This window comes from Syngnathus floridae, chromosome 3 (assembly GCF_059516105.1).
Source record: "Syngnathus floridae isolate MCC-2025c chromosome 3, RoL_Sflo_1.0, whole genome shotgun sequence".
Taxonomy (NCBI): Eukaryota; Metazoa; Chordata; class Actinopteri; order Syngnathiformes; family Syngnathidae; genus Syngnathus; species Syngnathus floridae.
The window spans coordinates 2,467,474-2,491,294 of record NC_142415.1 but is presented as its reverse complement, the minus strand read 5'-3'; the positions used below and the strand labels follow the sequence as shown (position 1 = coordinate 2,491,294).

Below are 23,821 nucleotides of genomic sequence, written 5' to 3'. Positions count from 1 at the left end.
ATGTACTGTTGCTTCGGAATGAGACGGCTTCACTTCTTGGTGCTCCTTCTAGAATGAATTGGGGTCGAGATCCAGGGTTATTGAAGATCCAGTGTAGGTCTTTTTTTAGTAGGGGTTTTCCAAGTGCAGCTTTTAAGGACTGGGGGAACTGCCCTATATGAAGTGAATTATTTGCTATTAGTAATATGTTTGGAGCTAAGCAATCAATACAATTCGTCCATGGTGATTTTTTTCTTGACTGAAAAAACGTTGGTCATAATTAGGGCAATGGAATCCATTACAGTTAAAACTTGAGTATATAAGGTACAGGTGTTTTCACCGATATAAAACTTTCTAATTACCTCTAAATTGAACTTTTGAGACATTTTTGCTGAAAATGATGGGTGAATTCCAAACTCTTCAACCTTTGGAGCATTTGACTTTGGAGGTTCGATTGTAACTAGTTTAATATTGCACAGTTATACACCATTTGACATTACTGTTATTTGTTTAACTTGCTTGCCTATTTATTGTTGAGTCTTAAGCTTGAGTTTGGCAATCAACGAGCGGGATGTGATATTTTCAGGGTTGACTAACATTAAAAGCATTCATTGACCATACAATTGCCCTATTTTTCATCCGAGCTGAAAGTTTTCAACAGGGGAACAACATTTTTACAGATTGATAAAAAGAAAAAAAAAATCATTAGAATCAATTAAATCAAAATCATTAAATATTTTGATTACAAAGCTCATAAAGCAAACAAAAAAGAGCAAGCTCTGTCCTGGGCTGTCCCCTGGACTCCATTGAGGTTGTGGGTGAGAGGAGGACGTTGATTAAGCTTAAATCCATCATGGAAAACACCTCTCACCCACTCCATGAGATTTTGCGGTCCCTGAGCAGCTCCTTTAGCGGCAGACTTTTGCACCCTCGGTGTAGGACAGAACGGTTCCGCAGGTCCTTCATTCCCTCTGCTGTCAGACTTTACAACATGCGTGGCACCTGATAAAATTAATGTGTTTCGTCTCTACTAGCAGCACTTGTGTTTGTCCTTGTCTGTTATTTACCCTTTTTTGAAATTTTGGCACTTGTTTTATTCTTGCACTCCTATTATTCTTGCACTCATATGCGCTGCTGTGACAAGTGAATTTCCCTGCTGTGGGATGAATAAAGTTTTATCAATCAATCAGTCAATCAATCAATCAATAAAAAAAACCTTTGTTTAAATTAAAAAGAATATTACAATTACTTTCTTAATAGAATGATGAAACTGTACGCGAAGACAGCCATCCCAACCAAGAAGTAGGCAAGGGGCAATCGGTATCCTGCGCTGCCGATTTTCCTTACCCTTCCATAATAGCCATAAAATAACACGGAGTACTGTAGGTAACCCTGTGGAGGATTAAACACACACAAACAACACGCGTGCGCGCACGCACGCACGCACGCACACACGCACGCACACACACACACTATTTGACATTGTCATAGAATTACTGGGGTGGGTTAAATTAGCCTTGCATTACAGGTCTGTATGTGCTATTATGCTATTGATTAAGACATAACAGGAGAGAGAAGCTTGCCCCGAGGGACCAGATGGTGTCCAGGTCTTGAGCAGAAGCCAGGTGCTCCTTAGGAATAGTTTTACTCCTCGTTGTTCCAAACGGGGCTCCAGCAAGCAGCTAGCACAGACAGATAAAAATGTATTCAATAAATTATCAAGATGGTACAAAAATGAAATAATGTCTATAAAGTCAAATTGAATGAGTTGTGGTGTAAAAAGAGTTAAAATTGGAATTTTTTAAAGGTACGGACGGTAAAACGAGTCAACATTGGCACCTGTGATAGGTCTCTATTAAAAAAATGTCAGTACTACAACCCCCCTCCACCGAAACAAACAGAGCGCTTTTAATTTATTAATAATGATTTCATCACAGGCGGCTCGGCGGCACACTTGGCATGTCTGCCTCACAGTTTGGACGGTGCGGGTTCGATTCCTTCTCCGGCCCTCCCTGTGTGGAGTTTGCATGTTCTCCCCATGCCTGCGTGGGTTTTCTCTGGGTCCTCCGGCTTCCTCCCACATCCCAAAAACATCCAATTGAGCACTCCAACTTGTTTCTAGGTGTGAGTGCGGATGGTTGTTCGTCTCTGTGTGCCCCGCGATTGGCTGGCAAGCAGTTCAGGGTGTCCCCCGCCTCCTGCCCGATGACTGCTGGGATAGGCTCCAGCACGCCTGCGACCCCGGTGGGGACAAGTGGTACAGATAATGGATGGATGAATTTCATCACAACATTTTGCTGATGTAATGAATGCAAAAGTGTGACTTTTTCTTAAATGAACACTTTTTACATTGCCTTAATTTCCATATTTAATTATTGTTGCGGTGACCTGGGAGGTGCACACTTGTCTGCGGGTGCATGTGACCACAAGGGGTCACTGCAGGTGTGTGACGTGAACGCGCAGCGGAACTCCACAGAGCGCCTCAACAGCTGAGCGGAAGTTATCCTGATTGGGAATGCGCACACACCAGTGTTCATAAGCAGCAAACAGCACAATCCTTTTGTCCAGTGAGGAGGAGCACGCAGCATGCAGCATGCAGCAGCAGCATGCAGCAGCAGCAGCAGCATGCATCAGCAGCATGCAGCAGCAGCATGCATCAGCAGCATGCAGCAGCAGCATGCATCAGCAGCATGCAGCAGCAGCCTGCAGCAGCAGCATGCAGCAGCATGCATCAGCAGCAGCATGCAGCATGCATCAGCAGCAGCAGCAGCATGCAGCAGCATGCAGCAGCAGCATGCAGCAGCATGCAGCAGTAGCAGCAGCAGCAGCATGCAGCAGCAGCAGCAGCAGCAGCAGCAGCAGCAGCAGCAGCAGCAGCAGCAGCAGCAGCAGCAGCAGCAGCAGCAGCAAACAGCAGCAAACAACACAATCCTTTCGTTCAGTGTGCAACACAGCAGTAGCAGCAAACAGCACTGAGCTCCACGGAGTAAGGAAAATACTCATGGGAAGAGGAGACCAAAGGGACTACCGGTGAGCTCACAGTTCTTAACTGGACTCTTCATTTAGTTAACCATCTAGATCAGTGGTCCCCAAACTTTTTTTGCGCCACGGACCGGTTACGTGTCAGAAATCTTTTCACGGACCGGCCTTTATATAAATAAATAATACATTTATATAAATAAATAATACATTTATAATAAATATATAAATACGATGAAATAAAATGATAGGACTGGCATAAAAATAGGTATAAACGACATAAAAATAAAACTCACCATTACGTTGAATTAGTGGGAGCACTGAGCTTGTTTCTCAGAAACAAGCCGGTCCCATGTAGGTGTAATCGGAAACACTGACACCCAAAGTGGTTATGGTTTGTGTTTTAATACAGGATGCTTGGTCTCCATTTTCCGAAGCAGTTCTGAAGGCTTCATTGCCTCGTTAGCTAGCCTGTCGCCACATATTATGCAGAGTGTGCTTGGCGCGTCAGAGTCACCTGTGGCGATACATCCACATTTTAAGTAGGACTCCAGAAATGTTCTTTTACATGCAGCTTTCCTTTTCTTAGAACTCGTAGCCTATTCTTCCGTCTCCTCTTTGGCTTTTTTCCCTTTCCAAAGAAGCTTTCCAAACATCTGTTTCTTGCTCATATTTGCTTGCTTCGCGGGCTCGATTGAGGTGACGTCACGTGACCGAGACGAGCGTCTTGACCTGAACGACGGATGTAATTGGGAGAGAATCGCCAAGTTTTTTTGCATTTTTCAAAATAAATTCTTAATCAGTTTTGCTAGCTTTGCGGGCTCGACTGGGGAAACGTCACGTGACCGGTACAAGCGTCGTAACCTGAATTAACTGATCGTTGATAAGAAAGAAAAAAAAGATCACTGACTGCATTACAGTTGGTCTGGAAAATGTTCTGTCTTTCTGAAAAGCATTGAGCGGTTTATTAACTTTTGTTTGAAAGGATCACTTTGTGTTCAAGACTTTTTCTTTCGGTAAAAAGGCTGGAATGCTTTTATTTAATTGTGGGAAAATATTTATGTCAAAATAAAAGTAGAGTGATCTTGCTTACTTAGTAAAATGATTGTCATTTAAAAATAAGGTAAAGGCAGGTTATTTTAAAACCTGGGTTTCTGTTTCAATGCCTTATTTATGCATTCCTTGATTTAAATAAAAATAGTTAATTTATTAAATGCACTTCATTTAATAGGAAGACTGAACTGTATCTACATTGTTTATTGGTTTATGTGTTAAAGAACACTAAGCTTGCATTGTTTTATTTGGAAAATATTGTACCCTTTTATTTAAACTCATTCATTTTTTTGTATGTTTTAAAGGTTTTTCACCTTGATTGTTTCGCTCAATAAAACCCGAACAAAGAGTGAAATCCCAGTCCGGTCAAATCCTACCTTTTCAAGTGTGGAAACCCATGAAGTACACTTGCCAATTATTATGCATTGTTTTTTTTTTTTGCTTCCACATACTCCCTGCAATGTCATCACATAATCGTCATTGATCTTTGGTGCAATTAGTTTAAGTTTAGTATACGTTTTTCGACTGTGTGAGTGCTCTTTGAATAAATCACAGATCTACTGTAGACCACGAACGAGAAGAAAAGAACCCTTGTGACAAAGTAGAAAAATAAAAAGAGAAATTTACAAACAAAAAAGTGTCAGTGTCACGGCTCAGCCAGGAGGCTCGACCCAGACTGCATCACAACTAACTGAGGCGGACGTTCTAACCAGTGCGCCACCGAGCCGCCTTGTGCAACACTATATGAAATAAATAAATTGACGGACGGACAGACAGACAAAACATTGGCAATGACAACTTTAACTTAATCGGGGTCGGATTTTGTTTTGTGTGACAGCTTGTTCCTTTTCTGTTGGTCTTTTGCGCTCTCTGGCAATAATGTACCGATTCTTGAGTCTTTGTACAATTCCAACAGCTTTCAAATGACATTTCTGCTGAATGTGACGCTTGAGGTAGCCAAACTTTGATTCAGTCCAAATTTTTCCTTCTGTAAACTCGCCCGAAAAGATACTCGAGACCAACCTCCCATGTATCCAAGACTTGTACCTGTCCAGGACCAGGAAACATGCAACTAACATCTCTGCATACCCTTCTCACCAAGGTCACAGTCTGTTCGAACTACTCCCCTCCGGAGGGCGTTACAGAGCGCTGTACGCCAAAACCAGCAGACACAGACAGAGCTTCTTCCCCCAGGCTGTCACTCTGATGAACTCACACCACTCAGAGCGACTCAGAGACATCACTGTGTAATAACATCCTGCTCTAGCCACTTAAATGTTGTTAATTACCTGAATGTTGTCCGTCACTCAAATGTACAGAGGCTGAGATCAACCGGAGTCAAATTCTCTGTTTGGCATGCAAAAACCTGGTCAATGAAGCTGATTCTGATTCTGATTATGATTTTTCTTGGCCTGCAACTCCGGGCCTTAACTAGAACTGTGCCTGTAGTATTCCATTTCCACACTATGTTCCTCACAGTGCAAACTGACAGCTGAAATCTCTGGGCTTGGTTTTTGTATCCTTCCCCTAAACCAGGGGTGGCCAACCAGTTAGAGACTAAGAGCCACATTTTTTACTGTATTACCGCAAAGAGCCACATCATACACTCGAGCACACATGAACTACCCCCCACCCCCGGCTGCTCGGTTTAAAGAGCGAAATTGACACTAATTGTTTCCTCGAATGGGTGTGCCCCTCCTCCTTTGCGGGATTTCACCTCATGCGCATGCACGTTTGACAAAAAAAACATATTGAACTCAAGCGAAGCGAACACGCAGCGTTTGACGAAAATACCATATTTAACTCAAGCGAAGCAAACACGTACAAAAAACAAAACAAACAAATGTCGATATGAACGTAAAGGAGCCGCATGAAACCAGGCAAGGAGCCGCATGCGGGTCGCAAGCCGTGAGTTGGCCACCCCTGTCCTAAACCATGACGTTGAACAATCTTTGTCAGTTGTTTTAAGGCTCTCATGTTACCATTCTTCAGAGAAGATGCAAAGAGGAGAACGACTTGCAACTGGCCACCTTAAATACCCTGAACTGGACATGTTTTGTAAAGAAGAATGGTCAAAATACTTTCAACCAGCATCTCATTGGAAGCTATAGGAAGCGTTTAGAGGCTGTTATTTCTGCAAAAGGAGGATCTACTAAATATTGATGTTATTTTTATGTTGGGGTGCCCAAATTTATGCACCTGCCTACTTTTGTTTAAGTAATGACTGCACACTTTCTGTAAATCTATAAAAACTTCATTTCACTTCTCAAATATCACTGTGTTTTTCTGCTATATTATATATTCAACTGATATTGCTGATCCGAACAACCAGTGATTTATAAAGGAAAATCTTGAATTAGTGGTGCTCAAACTTTTGCATTCGACTGTATGTGACAGTCCTTTTCAGTGGCCTAGTAGTAGAGTGTCCGCCCTGAGACTGGAAGGTTGTGGGTTCAAACCCTGGCTGGGTCATACCAAAGACTATAAAAATGGGACCCATTTCCTCCCTGCTTGGCACTCAGCATTTAAGGGTCGGAACTGGGGGGTTAGATCACTAAATGATTCCCGAGCGCGGCACCGCTGCTGCTCACTGCTCCCCTCTCCCTCTGGGGATGGATCAAAATCACATGGGGATGGGTTAAATGCAGAGGACAAATTTCACCACACCCAGATGTGTGTGTGATGATGATCATTGGGACTTTGATCATTGGGGGGACTTTAGTCATAAGTAGAGATCTCCAAGTAAATTTTGGTGCCAATTGATAGCTGTTTTTGTACATTTTAAGCGATTTTCTTTACAATTATTTTCGATGGGGAAATTGTGATCTCTTCCTTCCATGACTTCATCAACCAAGACATAGAGGGGAGAGGTGCATGGTCCTATTCCTCATTAAAAACGGGTGTTATTAAAGGCATTTGTTGTTCCATTATTTCTCCAAAACAAATGGATAAAATCCATTCAAAAATGCCAATTTTTTCTATTTTCTTGAAGAAAATAAAAAATATACGTATATAAACTGGCTGAGTTAGTGAAAAATTAACCATCTTCGCTTTACCCTCCCTTTAAGGAAAAAGGTTAGATCAATTTTGTATTCATACCCAGTTGCACCACAATCGAGCTTACATAACCGATTGCAACAATTTCATGAGCTATAAAACTCATTCATTCATTCATTCATTCATTCATTCATTCATTCATTCATTCATTCATTCATTTACTGTACTGTCACGTGTCCGCGCCGTTAGCAACTCGGACAGTGTCTGTGTTGGGGTGGACGAATGTTGACTAGAATCATTAATTGTGAAACACTTCCACCTTCCTTCACTCGTTGAACTTTCCACATTCCCTGCAGTTGTTGAAACTTTCCAAATCATGTGAAAACATTCTTGCTTAGTTATCTAAAATGCTCCACTATTATCTGTTTTCCACAACCTTGTAAAACAAAGAGCTAAGACCCTCTGCACTGATTAACCAGTTTGCAAAGCCGACCCCTGAAACCTGTTCACCCCCACCATGCTTTCTCTTAATAAATAGTCCCTTGCAAAAGGTGAAAGACTACTTTCAAGCACCTCTGTATCATACAGGATGATGATGGCTTTTTCTGCTTGAAAGCGTAAAAAGGGCAAACTGTCTTACGTGTGGTTCTTTGTAAAGAAGGTAGAGTGCGGAAAACTATCAGTCTGTTCTCTGCTTCCCCCCTCCCATCCTGTTTTTCTCCATGACTCACATTGGTCTCAGCCACGCCTTGCAGTAATCAGCACTCATTGCCCACACCTGTTGCTCATCACCCGCTCATAGAGACGCCTACTTAAAGCGCATGTAAAGACACGTCAGGGTCCCAAAATGTATTTGATAAAGATGGACTTGGATTTCTGGAAACTGTTGTGAATTTTTGAATAAAATTATAGGAGGCCGAGCGTTGCCGAGTTACTTAGCCCATGTAAGCATAATGGCGGATACAGAAGTGGAAGCAATGTCGTCTGACGAATCTCCCTCAGATGATTCTTCACCTTCTGACGAAAATGAAGAAGAGTATGATTTCTTTCTTGGGGTACAAGGCTACCAGTTTGAACCAGTGAGAAGTACCCCAGCGACTGAAGCATCGCAAAACGAAGGTGCAGAAGGTACAGCCGGATCGGGAAAAATATCAATGGCTATATACTGATATTGTTTTGGGTGTCCAATTGAATAAATTCTAAGAAAGTAGCAAAGAGAATTTCTTTTAATAATATATTCGGCAACATATATTTTTATAGGGTAGAAAACAGTAGGAAAATTAATTTTAGGACTGGGAAAACCCATGAACGATACTTACTTTGGTGTGCTAATTCTTATTTTCCCTTTGCACACAGTATGTTACTACCGAAGTTACACCTATCGTTATAAGCCTAAACTTTTTTATTTTTCAAATAACATAAAGGTAACATTTTCATACCCCAAGAATCTCCCTTTTGGCAATTGCACGGCTCTGTCTTGGCACTTTCGAGGGGGGGTGGGTGAACTCGGGGGGGCTCCGTTGTCTCTATTATGCCTATATGTGACGTATTGGAGACAAAACACCAGGAAATTGTATGGATCTTCGCGCTATCAATCGGTAAACAATGGAGGGAGTCCTATCATCTACGTCACGGTACTATGTGATCCAGAATGACGCGTTTCATGACAGGGGCAGGAAAGATCGAGAAATACACACAAATTGACTGCGTTTGGCTCACGAATGCAATTTTATTTCAAATTCTATAATATTTGGATACTGGTGAATATAATCGAACATTCTGAGTGGTTTTTAAAACATGTTAAAGGTGCCTTTACATACGCTTTAAGCGCACTTCTGCAGTCACTCTTTGTCAGTTCGGCCTGTGATCCTACCGGTATTGCCCTAACCCTACCTCCCTCCCTCCCTCGCGCTCCGTCAGGTTTGACCTTTGGCCTGCTCTTGATCACCACTTGGCTGGAACCTGTCTGGTTCAGCGATGCCCTTCGCCCGCTCACCACCGGCTGTCTGCCGCTGTCTGCTCAGATGCTGCTTCCTTGGCGCAACTGCTCCTGTCAACGCTCCAGTACTCCCTTCCCCTTCATCATCCAATAAACTCTGTTCATGTCGCACTTGGTCATCCTTTCCCGTTCGTTACGTGTACTATTCGTCTGCCTTTTGGCCATAGGTCACATGGAACTGCTTGCTAGCTGATTACACGGGCATGGCACATACAGACAAAAAAGCATTCACACTCACAATTATCCATCCATCCATCTTCTTCCGCTTATCCGGGGTCGGGTCGCGGGGGCAGCAGCTTTAGGAGGGACTCCCAGACTTCCCTCTCCCCAGCCACTTCATCCAGCTCATCCCGGGGGATCCCAAGGCGTTCCCAGGCCAGCTGAGAGACATAGTCTCTCCAGCGCGTCCTGGGTCGTCCCCGGGGTCTCCTACCGGTCACTCACAATTACACTAATGGAAATTTAACAGCTAAATTGACATAACGTGTGTCTTGGGGATGTGAGAGAAAGGCAGAGTATCAAGTACTAACCCTACCAAATTCACACAAGAAGGACTGCGTTGAAAGGAAAACCCACAACCTCAGAACTGTGGGACAAACGTTAAACACATTCACCATGTACAATCGATATGGCCAACTGATTTAAAAGGCTGGGTACTGAACTCAGTTCAGATCAAAGCTAACATTTCAGTTGTAATTGAAAATATTAGAGGGTAAATATTTCAGGGACTCGATGGTAGGGCAAGTATTTTCCTTTCAGCATAACCTGCAATATTTCAATAACCATATTTTAACACCAGCATTCTTTCACAATCATAGCTGCTTTCCTCTGTTTGACATATCTTAGAGTTCTTTCTATGGCCACAATCTTTGAAAGAAAGAAAGAGAGACACTGATAAACTGACAGAGCAGTTGACGATGTTGGATGCAGAATGTAACGACTAAATGCAGAGCTCAGACAAGGGTGGAGAAAGAGAGGACATTTTGTCCCAACCAATGGAGCAGCAAACCTGTGGCGCTGGGGAATCACAGGAGATTACTCGTGTGGGAAAATTGCTTGTGTCGATGGCAGCGACTATAAATTTGCCATGCCCTTTGTTCTTGTATGCTCTCTCGAAAGACTCTTCTGATTCAATAAGCCAAACTTGAATCCACCACAAATGATTTGGTATAATATTAAATATTAAATATATTTTTTATTTTTATATTTATATATTTTTGAACAATATAAGAAAATAGAAAAGTACTATACATCCGAAAGAAAGAAAAGAAGAAATTAAAAGTAATAATAAAATAACAAGACACATTGTTCAAAAAAATACTTTTTGTAACGCCACGCCTTTTCACAAATAGAATATTTGACGCCGCCTTAACAAAATAATTATATATTAAATACTACGGAAAAAAAAATATTATCAAAGCAAATATATACTGAATATTGTTTCAATATATATAATTACAAGGCCAAAATATAATGTAAGTTGTGTACTTCCCATCCAGACAAAACCAACTCCACACTACATTTAACTCCCTGTAATCACATTCATACAAACCAAGAAATATCATATACCAAGCCAGCCACCATACAACAATCAGCCACATCCCAAATCCACACTACATTCGACTACCTTTAACCACAAAAATATACGTGCATCTCCACCAACAAATTCTATATACCAAGCCGGCCACAATACAACAATCAACCACATCCCACCCACAGATCCATCCACCATCATTCCCAGCTAATTACATTCCTCTTCCATGTAACTGTCAAACAAAACATTTTTAATACCTTTTTAAAACTTTTTTAAAACGTTCTCTTTCCCCTGGAGTAGGTGCTCATGCTTCCAGCCAATAACACTTAAGCATTAAAAGTGCACACCAATACATTTTAATACTTAATTTATTTCATTCTAATGGTAGCCATAGCATTAGTAATTACCATATAATGTCAACCAAAATAATAATGCATTGGCTTTACAGTAATCCCTCGTTTATAGCGGATAATTGGTTCCAAAACCAAGTGAAATCTGCGAAGTAGGGTCACCCTCTCATCTGTACACTTTGTGTGTCAATAAATGTGTATGAAACCATTTAAGTGCATATGTTATTATTAGAACATTAAATAATAGTTTCAAACATGTAAATAATACATTAATAGTTTAAATAACATACAGAAAATATTGTATAAATATTGAAAATCTAAACATTATACGTGTGTGTGCGCGTGCGTGCGTGCGTGTTTGTGTGTAACACATGTAGATGTAACGTTCTGTTGTTAACCTTTGTTAAACAGGGACCTCTAATGGTCACAAGTTACCATAGCAGTAACATATGCACATTTTGTAGCTAAAGTATACATACTGTAAATATGATTTTAGGACTCTTTTATTAATAACTTTTTGTAATGAGGTACAATACTGTAAATATGTTTTCTGTCACGTTCCGGTGTCACCTGCTGCTTGGCCACGCCCTAATCGGCTGAATCACCCACACCTGTCAGGCTTTCTATTTAAACCCTGTCATCCAGTCACTCCCTTGTCAGTTCGTTCCTGTATGCTAACCGTTAATCCCTGTGCATTTAGCCTATCAGCCTGTGCCTTTTCTCTGTTGCCAATCGTTCCGGTAAACTGACCAACCACGCCTCGATCGCTGCCTGCCCCAACTACTTGCCCGTCCTTGACCATGCTCTGATCGCCGCCTGCCCCGACTACTGGCCCTTGACCACGCTCCGGTCGCCGCCTGCCCTGACTACTGGCCCGTCCTTGACCATGCTCCGATCGCTGCCTGCCCCGACTACTTGCTTGCCCCGACCACGACTACGCGCTGCGCTCTCCTGCACAGCCACGCCAGCCCGATCGCGAGTCCAGCGTTCCACTTCCCCTTTCCCCCTTTTCAATAAAGGATCATGCTGCATTTGGTCGCCCTGTCTCTGTTCCTGACAGAACGAACTGACCATCATGCGACCAGCGCACGGACCCTCTGCCCTGGACCGCCTGTCCCCCAAGGAGGGGGACATTAGTAAAATCGCAGAGGAGCTGGTGACATTAACGACGATTGTCCGGGAGCAGCAACAGCAGCTCCTGCAGCACCATCAGCTCCAGCAAGAGCTTGTAGAAGCTCTCAAGACCCGCAAAGACTTGGCTTCTCTGGCTGTTGCGACCCAACCTGCACAAGCCCTGTCCGCGGCCATGCCACCCAGCCCTACCGCTAGGGATTCCTCTTGTACCAAATTGCCCAGCTACACGTACTGCATGAGTGCCTTGCTCAAGCTGCTGGCCGACCTCGTCAACAAGCTCAAATTAGATGACGCCATTTTAAGGATAGAGGTCGACCATGAATGCCTTCAGTCCACAGCCGTCGCACACCACCTGCACTTATGACTGTCTACAGCAGCACATCGTTAAGCTACAGGCCGTGTCGGAGAGCCTCAAGACGCTGGTGGTGGCGCCAACTCATGAGTCACTTGAGACAGAAACGCCGCATGACGCCGCGTCCTCGTCAGCCCTCCGCCGCAGCCTGTCATTGCCGCCCCTCCCTGACACGGTCGATGATGTCTTGGTGCAGATCCGTGCCGGCAGGTCTGGGGTTGAGCGCAGGAGATATGCATTTATGGAGCCCAGATCCCCGTCTCCTCGCAGACAGAATAAGGAAGAGAAGCGTTCTCGGTCCAGGTCCGGGAGGAGGCGCTCCCAATCCAGGCCCAGGCGCAGGCGAAGCAGCAGCAGGTCCGGCTGGCGCGCGGTCTCTAGAAGCGGGTGACATTCTAAAAGCCCTCGCCGGAGGCGGAGCCACTTCAGAGACAGAGGCAGGCGCTCCAGGACACGATCCAGAGATCGTAAGAAGGAAAAAGCGGCAAGGAGGAGGGCCATGACTCCGCTCAAGTGTTACAGCACCACGCGGAGGTCACACAGCACGAGCCGGAGACGCAGGCGCAGTTGCAGTGCCAGTCGCTCCCCTAAGAAGACGCCCAAGAGGAGGTGCTCCCGATCCCCGCCCTCCCTCCGTTGTGACATCAGCCCGCCACCTTGGGTGTTCTGGAGACCTCCTGTTGCCCTGTCTCACCTGTCGTTCACCGGGACCCCGGCCAAGTCAGCCAGCGTGCCGTGAACACTCCTCCCACCCAGCCCAGCTGGCCAGAGCCTATGGAGGTTGGTCGCACCTCGCTCTTGCCAGTGGAGCATCTGAGACGCCTCGGGGCTGGGCTTTGCCTATACTGCGGGGTGGGGGGCCACTGGGTGGCCTTTTGTGAGAAGAGAACCAAGAGCCCCTGCCAAGCAGGGATCCGTTTGGGGTCTGTCTCCTTGCCCCCTTCCTCCTGTGACATATCCCTGCCTCAGAACCACGCTTCTTGTCCGGCCAGTGCCCTTGCCTTCCGGCCCTATGCTTCGTCACTCCGTGGGTTGCAGCCGCAGGCCCGGTCTAGGAAACAGCCGCAGCCTCCTGTTCAAGCTCCTCTTCGGCTGCCTGGCCTCACGTTGACGGGTGAGGCTTTGCAACCGGTCCAGCCTCCTGTTCGACGTGGTCGTCTGAACGAGAGACATTTGGCCCCTCCCGATGCCACGTTGGAGGAAGGGGAGTTGCCGGTTGGGCCTCCTGATGACGGCTCTTGGGAGTCATTCTCATCGAGTGACTCTGACCTATCGAACTGGTATTGACACGGGTCTGGGGACCCGCCCGCCTGTTGCTCGTCCTGGGTTTGTGTTTCTGGGACAGCGAGAGCCGTCCCTTGAGGGGGGGGTTCTGTCACGTTCCGGTGTCACCTGCTGCTTGGCCACGCCCTAATCGGCTGAATCACCCACACCTGTCAGGCTTTCTATTTAAACCCTGTCATCCAGTCACTCTCTTGTCAGTTCTTTCCTGTATGCTACCTGTTGCTCCCTGTGCGTTTAGCCTATCAGCCTGAGCCTTTTCTCTGTTGCCAATCGTTTCGGTAAATTGACCCTCCACGTCTTGATTGCCGCTTGCCCCGACTACTGGCTCGTCCCTGACCACGCTCCGATCGCCGCCTGCCCCGACCACTTGCTCGCCTCGACCACGACTACGCGTTGCGCTCTCCTGCACAGTCACGCCAGCCCGATCGCGAGTCCAGCGTTCCACTTCCCCTTTTCCCCTTTTCAATAAAGGATCGTGCTGCATTTGGTTGCCCTGTCTCTGTTCCTGTCCTTTATTATAACAACTTATTTTTTATTGGCTGGAAAAAGTCCGCAATGCAGTGAAGCCGCGATAAACGAACCACAAAGTAGTGAGGGATCACTGAATATAGCGCTTTTCTGTAGAAGCCTATACTCAAAGCGCTAACAGTGGATGGATTATTCATACGCTCGCACATTCACACTTTGGTGGTGGTAAACTACATGACATATTGCCACAGCTGCCCTGGGGCAGGCTGATAGTGTCACCTCCATGCCACAGGACATTGAGCCGGCAACTTTGCTCAGACTAAAGTTTTAAAACCTGCTCGTGTGTCGTTCATTGTGGATGTCTACTGTTACTCCCTTCTCTGTCTGTGCCTGTTGTTCCTGTCCTGCTCATCCATTCCCCTCGGTCCCATGTGGAGGCTTATGGGCAGAACCTGTTTCTTAATCTGTTCCTGGTCCGAGTGGACTTCTGTTTCCTGCCCGCTGTCCGTGAGCCTCTTTCCCGCCTATGTCTGTGTTCACCTACCCCTCTTCCCTTCAATAAACCCTGGTCCAAACAGCATTTGGTCACCCTGCTCCACTCTTCCCTGCCAGATAGAAGCATGGCAGCCACTGCTTGCCGACAGCCCTTCCGACTACCACCAAGTATTCACACCCAGTTGTACACACGTGTCAGTGCCACTAGAGGCAAGGTGAGTGAAGTGTCTTGCCCAAGAACACAATGGCCCTTGACTCAGACAGAGCTGGATTCGCACAACCAACTCAGATTATTGAATGACCCTACTCTACCACTAATTCATAGCCATCAATTAAAAATGTATCATCAATCACCACAGCATTATTTTTGCCAATACAATTAATGTTATACACATAGTTTTTACACCCCCTTTTCACCGTTTATCTCTTCTTTGGTTACCCACAAAAAACAAAAGTGACATTCTAAATTGTATACAACAGCAGTAGTTCATTAACTAGTATGTTCAGTAGTTTGATGCAATTAGTTGGCACCACCCGATGGGTATCATTTGTAATCCAGTAGTCCACTTCCATTTTTTAAACATTGTTTTAAACACAAGTGTTAGTATCAAAGTTAAAATAGCACCCATACACCCTTAGTGAGTATAATTATGATGTTAAACATAAAATACTGCAACAACCCAAACAAATATTTAGGAAATGTATTAATGTGTGCATAGTGTACAATACTGACCTCTGGTAACACAATGAATGCTCCTGTCATAATGGTGAGGACAATGTTGATCCCAAATAACCAACGAAGGAATATGAAGTAGGAGGCGACGCCTGACCCAAAATGACCTCACAACAAAGGAGAAAATATTTATATCACAATTTTTGGCAACAAACATCAAAATTCAGACAATCATAAGTTAGTTTTAACAGTTCAATACAATACATGACAAGTGCATTTATATAGTGCATGTAACAACAGCTGGGTCTATCACAAATTATTTTACATATGACAAACTGTAAAAGAGTAAAACAGTAAATTAAACCACGATACAGTAGTGAACAATAACAACAAAGTCAGTTGAAAGCCAAAGAACAAAAATGGATCTTCAAATGAGTTTTTAACATGGATAGAGGGGGCTTGCCTAACATTTTAGGGGTGGTCATTCCAAGGACCTGCAAAAGATAAGGTTCCATTTTTGTCAGTACTCGTCCCCGATCGTTTCATAGTTCTGTTCGTGTGTCTGTGTGCTCGCCCCTCCCCTCCTGTGTGCCCATGATCAGTGTGATTATTCCCACCTGCCTCTCGTTACCTGTCGTGTATATAAGTCCTGTCTGCCCTTCACTCCCTGTCGGATCGTCGATGTCGTCACGTTTGCTGTCCTTGTGGTTCGAGTCTGTTTCTGTTTGCAATCCCTGTCTGTCATGTTATTAGTTGGCCAGTTCTCGTCTGTTTCCCTCGATGCCTCGTTCCACTTCCCTTTTCCCTCAATAAACCCTGGTCCAAGCTGCACTTGGTCGTCCTGCTCGATGTTCCACCCCTTAACCTGACAATTTTAGTCCTCTGCACTTCCAGTATATGGTTTGCGGACCTGAGGCAAGTGTGTAGTGGTGGAGGGGCTCAGAGGGGTAAGGCTGAGACAAGGCCATGTAACAAACCAAAAAAAGTATCTTAAAGTAAAACAAAGTAGTTATTTCGATTAGCTTCATAATGTCTTCTGAATGCTATCCGTAGATTCTTTTTTTCAGACAAATGAAAGAATTTTTAGTTATTACCTGCTGCTGACAGTTTCGACTGCGCAGTCCAGTCTTCCTCAGAGCCGTCGGAGGAAGACTGGAGTGCGCAGACGAAACTGTCAGCAGCAGGTAACAGCTAAAAATTCTTTCATTTGTCTGAAAAAAAAGAATCTACAGATAGTAAAACAAAGTAGGCGAAGGTAAAAAGCCAAGCTGCTTTTGGCTTTTTACATTGATGATGCTCTACGACAGTGTTTCCCAACCACTGTGCCGCGGCACACTGGTGTGCCGTGAGAGACGTTCAGCTGTGCCGTGGGATTGTCCAATATTAATTACGGAGCGCATTGTAAACAGGATCGCCAAACCACTGGTCAGTTCGCGCAAGGCCTGGTCAGCCACTTGCTCATCGTGCATGTGTGGAGAATCGGAGAATCTTGAGATTTCATATTGTGTCGATCTGATTGTATTGCATCGGCACATATTCAGTTTATGTGTGTGTTGCTGTGTGCTTTTGCCAGCAGTGACAGACACTATGACGGTTGTGGTGCGTTTGTGGTCCAATGGAAATCAGAGCATACCGGAGAACCTGGATTGCTTATTTTTCACATACGTAAAATAAGCAGTCAAGTCGAGATTCCTCGACTGTGATAGCCACTCAGCTGCTGTCAGAACAGCAGAGCGTCTTTAAAAGTGACTTTGTTCTTATTGTTGCAATATTTATAGACCTAGTCTAAATCAGTAAACAAAATCACATTGATTCTTTTATTTTAATCACAATCACTTTTATTTCTTACACCGTCTAAAACCTTTTTAAAAAAACTGTCACTTTTATTTAAAAAAAGGAATACAATTTAAAGAATATTTAGTATTTATTTCTATTAAATTATTCGACTCCATACATATATAGGAATAGGACTGTACGTGTTTCGTTGTCATATAACTGATTTTAATATAGGAGCTTAACAGATTTTTGTTGGCGGTGTGCCGCGAGATTTTTTCCAATGAAAAGGTGTGCTGTGATTGAAAAAAGGTTGGGAAACACTGCTCTACGAGTGTAAGTGCAAGTGAGTGGGAAAAAAAATGTCGAAAACAAACATCGGTAGTGTTGCCACAGTCACCTTGAAAATGTTGCTTAGTTAATTTAGTTACTTATTTGATTAGTTTGTTACTATCAAGCTGCAAGTTACTATCAGCAGACCCAACAATTCTTTTCAACAGAAAAATGACAACTGTTTTTGTTGGTACTTTATTGAAATTGGGTTTATTGGAAGTTTTGACTGTAATGTTTAAAGACCGTCTAGGAAACTTTTTCAGTTTCTGTTGATTATGGTGGCGCCTAAAGGACAAAAGCTGCAATGTTTTGTCTGAAGTCCACCAAATTTCCCTTAAAGGTATTAGAGGGTATTTTTTGGAAATTATTTTGTAACATTTTTCAAATTTCTCCCCACAAACCGACGGATTGTTAGATAGGTCATCTTAAAAAATATATATTATTGTTGTAGCGTTACCGATGTATCGGGCGAGTCGTGAGCTAGTAACAGGCTCTTTATCTCACAAACAAGGGTTCAACATCCGCGCTGAGACACAATTCACGGTGCCTAGCTAACAACAACTCTCTGGCTTTTCTTTGCCGCCATCTTCTCCACCTTGCTGCCTTCATGGCCTCCCTACACAATCGGAAACTACAGAACTCTTACTATATACAAAGTTGCTACCATATATATATATATAATTCGTGCGCTCTGTGAGACCAGAAAAAACTCTGCCGATCATTGTCGGCGTGAATAATGGCAACATTGGTCAGTTAACTTGTCAATCTATCTGTTTTTGGCTTTTATTTTCTTGTTGATATCCTGGCTCGCTCACGTCTCTGCGCCAAGTACTGCGCATCCGCATAACTTGTGATTAAAATACCGCAAATTTTGGACACTCTGGCTTAGTTGTACCGTTCCCTGCATGACCTCTGAGTGAAAATGGCTGACGAACCTTGTGATGATGAAGGTTCTCACAAAAGAAAGCCTGTTTTAGACGTGCTTGAAAAATATGGGTAAAATATGGGAACATGTTGATCTGTAGCCTTGCCGCTGCTTGGCTTGGAATTGTAAGAGCAGTTTGAACCACGCTTTATTTCAGCCTCCCGCAGTCGCGCTACGTATCCACTCTTCCACTTCGTTAGCATCTGCAGAATCAGCAGCATCTCTGATTTGCACTTCGTTTAGTCACGAACGAGGCAGAACAACCAAATGCAACATGGGCTCACACAAAGTTTAAAGGAGACGAGGAGGGCTGGAATGTCGCAGGACAATGAGGCAAGCTGACGAGCCGGTCAGCGAGAGCTCCCAGCAAGGCGAGAGCAGAGCGGAGCTGTGACACGTTAACAGTTTAAAATATTAAAAAAAATTGTTTAAGAATACAATAAAGTGTTTAAAAATACAGTAAAATTATACGAGTCTTGTGTGGATGCCCTCGTGCTGGGCCACGGGGGCACGTCAGCCGGCCAGCACAGCGAGAGCAGAGCAGAGCCCTGACACGTTTACGCTTTAAAATGTTTAAAGTGTTTAAAAATACAATAAAGTGTTTGAAAATAAAATGATAAAAGTCTTGTGTGGATGCCCTCCTTCTGGTCCGCGGGGGCACGTCAGCTGGCCAGCACGCAAGAGCAGAGAGGAGCCGTGACACGTTTACACTTCATAAAAGGTTCATAAAAATCTTGTGTGGATTTTGTAACAACATATTTACAATTATGTATTTTCTCAATTATTTAAATAAATAAGAATGTTTCTGAAAGTCAGTTTGACTTTAAAATGTTTACAAGAAATACAAAAAAAAGCGTTTGAAACTACGATAAAATATTTAAAGGTTCATAAATGTTTTGGGTGGATATTGTAACAATATATTTTCTCAACATCACAGATTTTCACATATCGCGGGTGGATTTGGAACCAATTATCCGCAATAAATGAGGGATCACTGTATTATATTTTCAGCTTGAACATGCAAACGTCTCTACTTTTGTTTTCAAAGTCACTTGGCGGATGAGTAACCTCACTTCCCAAGACAATTGGTGGATTGAACGAAGATCACCTCATCCCATTACGCTTCACTGTTTCAGATAAAACATTTTCCATTTATTTAATGTTTTAAAATGTTGATGTAAGGGAGCAGACAGTACAGCCAAGTGCGGAGCGACAGAGACTTTATTGTAGGGAAAGAGGGGAATAGTGGGCGCTGGGGCGGCGATCGGACTGGGGGGCGGAAAGGTGGACTTCTGGGAAGGGAACTGACAGCACGGACTGGCGGACTACACAGGCAATTCTGCGAGAGTACCAAAACCGTCAAGTGAGTCAGGCTTACAGGAACGAGTGAGCGGAGCGGCATCACGGGACAGGCTGACACGCGGGTTTGCACTGGCAGCGCTGATATAGCGCACTCAATGAGCCCACGATAGGTGGCGGCAATTCCGCTGACAGGAGGGGCGCAGTCGTGTCGCAGGTGGCGCAAGGACTTGCCAGTAGAGTTGTTTGGATTTTGCCTGTTAGTAAACGGGTGTGTTTTACCTCTTTTCCTTTTTTATCCATTATAAACAGTTAGGTTTATTTACCGTATTTGCCGGTGTATAGGTCGACTCGGTGTATAAGTCGACCCCCTAAAATTCGACGGAAATTTACGATTTTATGATATATCCTTTGTATAAGTCGAGCTCAATTGTTGCATTACATTAAACTTCAAAATTCAATCAGAAATATGCGAAATTTATTGACGAAATGTGTTCAAATTCCGGGAGGCCGTGCGCATGCGCAGTGGCCGGAAATAACTCCAGCCGAGCGGATCGGCTGTTTATAAGCACCGCGGAAGAGATCGCGGAGCCTCATTCGACTTCCAGCGGCCGGCGAGCTCACGCACGCCGCCCGGCACCAACGGGAGGCCGGAAATAGCTCCAAGCCGAGCGGATCGGCACTTTATAAGCACCGCGGAGGAGATCGCGGAGCCTCATTCGACTTCCAGCGGCCTGCGAGCTCGCGCACGCCGCCCAGCACATCCGGGAGGCCGTGCGCACGCGCCAAGTGGCCGAAAATAGCCCCCGCCGAGCGGATCGGCTGTTTATAAGCACCGCGGAGGAGATCGCGGAGCCTCATTCGACTTCCAGCGGCCAGCGAGCTCGCGCACCCGCCCGGCACATCCGGGAGGCCGTGCGCACGCACCAAGTGGCCAAAAATAGCCCCCGCCGAGCGGATCGGCTGTTTATAAGCACCGCGGAGGAGATCGCGGAGCCTCATTCGACTTCCAGCGGCCGGCGAGCTCGCGCACCCGCCCGGCACATCCTAGAGGCCGTGCGCACGCGCCAAGTGGCCGAAAATAGCCCCGCCGAGCGGATCGGCTGTTTATAAGCACCGCGGAGGAGATTGCGGAGCCTCATTCGACTTCCAGCGGCCGGCGAGCTCGCGCACGCCGCCCGGCACATCCGGGAGGCCGTGCGCACGTGCCACGTGGCCGAAAATAGCCCCCGCCGAGCGGATCGGCTGTTTATAAGCACCGCGGAGGGCATCACGGAGCCTCATTCGACTTCCAGCGGGCCGCGCACTCGCGCACGCCGCCCGGTTCAAATTTTCTAAGTGCAACGCACAATGAGATGCATGAGAAACGGCCTTGGTTACCATCACATTTGAAGCGATGAATACGAAGTTAAATTTTATGACTCGGTGTATAAGTCGAGGTCGATTTTTTTCGGTCGATTTTGGATCGAAAAAGGTCGACCAATACACCGGCAAATACGGTAACATTCACAATGGCTGAAATATAGGTGTGTTGACGAATTACTTCGCTTTTTTTTTGTACACCATTGCATTGTAGGAGCCGATGCCACCAATGTCTCACACGAAAAGCGACTTACTACAAATACTTTAGCGCAGTCGCTATTCACTTGATAGTAGCTTCTACAGAGAACTATATTCTGTAAAGTAGCTGTGAATTTTAATGGTGAGTCATTTTGAGTAATCGTGGAAGCTTTCTTTGGTCAAAAGTAACACAATAAGTTACACTAATAATTTTAAAACAGTGACAAATTAGAATATTTGTTACTCCAGATTTCTGCCATTTCAGAGTACAGTGATCCCTCGTTTTTCGCGGGAGATGCATTCCAGAACCACCCGCGACAAACGAAAATCCGCAAAGTAGAAACGGTATATGTATTATTTATAAATTTAAAAACACCATGTATCGTAATGTCCAACATATAGTGTTTCTTGTTGATCGCTAGAGGGCATGGTTATGTTGTAAATTAACTACAACATGGTTTACCTTGCAAAGCAATGCAAAGCATCCATCTTCAGAATTGCTACACAACAGTAACCCGGGGAACATCATGCATAGCAAAACCAAAGTTGCGCATCAATCTCCTGTTGCATTGTGGTCCAGTACACAATATGAAAGCTTTTTAACCCCTCCCCAATACTTTTACCGACATAGATATTTCCCTTACTAACCATTCACACACTATTCTGTGCATGCATTGTAACTTTACAGTAAATAAAAAATAAAAAAACACGTGATATTGTCATGCGGCCCAACTCCTTCTGCACCGGTTGGTGCGCATGGCCGACTGCGTCTCCTGGGTTTGAACTAAGTTACATCTGCATAGAGGCACACCCTGCACTATCGGGGCTCATTGCCACTGTCCCAACTCCTGGTGCATTTTTTTTTCTCCAGTGCTTTTTTTCTTTTTACCCCACGCTTGTCCTCAGTGAAGCACTGCTCAGAGGTATGAGCACTTATGCACGATTATGCCTGCTGTCCCGACTCTTTCTGCACGGCGGTGCATTTTTCGTTCGTGCACAGCTGTGTCACGTCTCCGCTCTCGCCCTCCGCGCTAGACCTCGCCAATAGGCAACTGCGCGTGCTAATCGGCACTGATCGCCACCACCTGTCTTGTGTTACCCGCTAATTAGGGTGTGTATATAGATGCTGTTTGCCGGTCAGTCCTCGCCGTTTCATCTGGGTTGACACACGCACGCTTGCCACCTGAATTCCCGTTTGCCTTATCCGCTGTGTAGCGGTACGCCTGGCTGGTTCTCTGCCTTGACACGCACGCCTACCACCTGATTACCTTTTGCCTGATCCGCTGTGTAATGAGATGCAGCCATGACACGAGCTCGCTGACCGACTCGTCAGTCACCTCGTGCACCTGCTCTGCTGGCGTTCTAGCCTCCCTTTCCCTTTTAGCATTACCTAAATAAACAGTCCATGTTTGCATATGGTTTTCCTGGCTCTTTCATGACAGACAGGCCGCGCATGTCCGCAGTGACACACATTCCTCAGAGGCACGCCCCGCGCTATCAATGTGTATTTAAACGGCGTTTTCCCATCATTCATAAACCTGCTAAGTAGTGCCTCCGTGAAGTGGTGAGGATCACTGTAACGCATTAAATGCATTATTGTCATCACTGCCTGCAGGTACCGTATCCTCCACACCATAAGGCGCACTTAAAAGCCTTTAATTTTCTCAAAAATCGAAGGTGCGCCTTTTTATTAGGTGCGCCTTTTATGTGGACCAAATTCCAAAATCTGTAAATTTGTTTTGTGTGGCTTCCTTAATATGCAGGCGTAATATGAAGACCCGATGAACCAATCAGAGGGCATTATGTTTTAGGTAGATTGGGGCAAAAAAAACAATCAGAGGACCGGACGTAACACGTAGATGAGTACGTACCTCCGCCGCCATTGGTAAATGAATACTATCGTTTGTGCAACTCTGTAAAGTTGTTTTGTGTGGCTTCCGCCACACAGGAAAGTAATATACAGGCACCCGATGACCCAATCAGAGTCCATTACATTTTACGTAGATCGGGGCGGTACACCAATCAGACGACTGGATGTAACACGTACATACCTCCGCCGCCATTGGTAAATAAATACTGTAGTTTGAGCAAAGTACGTGTACCTCCGCCACCATTGATCAATAAATACTACAATTTGTGCAAATCTGTAAAATTGTGGCGGAAGCCACACAAAACAGAGACATAATGTACAGGCACCCGATGAACCAATCAGATGTACATTATGTTTTATGTACATAGATCGGGGAGATAAACCAATCAGAGGACTGTACATAACACGTTGAGTACATACCTCCGCCGCCATTGATAAATAGATACCATCGTTTGTGTAAAGAAAACAGCATTACGACCTTCTAAAATGGCATAGACAACGAGACATGCTTACAAGGCACGATTAGAGCTTTCAAGTAAGCCAGGATCATTGCAGAAGAGGAACGTGACAATGACGAGAGGGAACTTGGCATGTTTAATTTGGATACAGAAGACTTAGACGGATTTGCATATGACTATTGATTAACAATATTGTGAGTACAGTAGAGTACATGGATTAAAAGTAGAATAAAGTATAACCGAACTCACTGTCTTGTTCTCGTGACGTTTTTTTGTTTACCCTAAGTCATGCCATGCATGCGCCCT

General features: G+C 44.7%; 1 protein-coding gene across 1 annotated transcript in view; it reads right to left on the bottom strand.

Moving 5' to 3' along the window:
• The window catches only part of tmc3 (transmembrane channel like 3), a 112,279-nt gene that overhangs the window by 48,848 nt on the left and 39,610 nt on the right, over positions 1-23,821 (bottom strand). The window contains exons 5-7 of the mRNA XM_088371486.1: positions 15,358-15,464; positions 1,563-1,661; positions 1,229-1,371 (exon numbers count right to left, since the gene is read on the bottom strand). Coding sequence (XP_088227612.1) covers positions 1,229-1,371; positions 1,563-1,661; positions 15,358-15,464 — 349 coding nt within the window. The remainder of the gene's footprint in view (positions 1-1,228; positions 1,372-1,562; positions 1,662-15,357; positions 15,465-23,821) is intronic.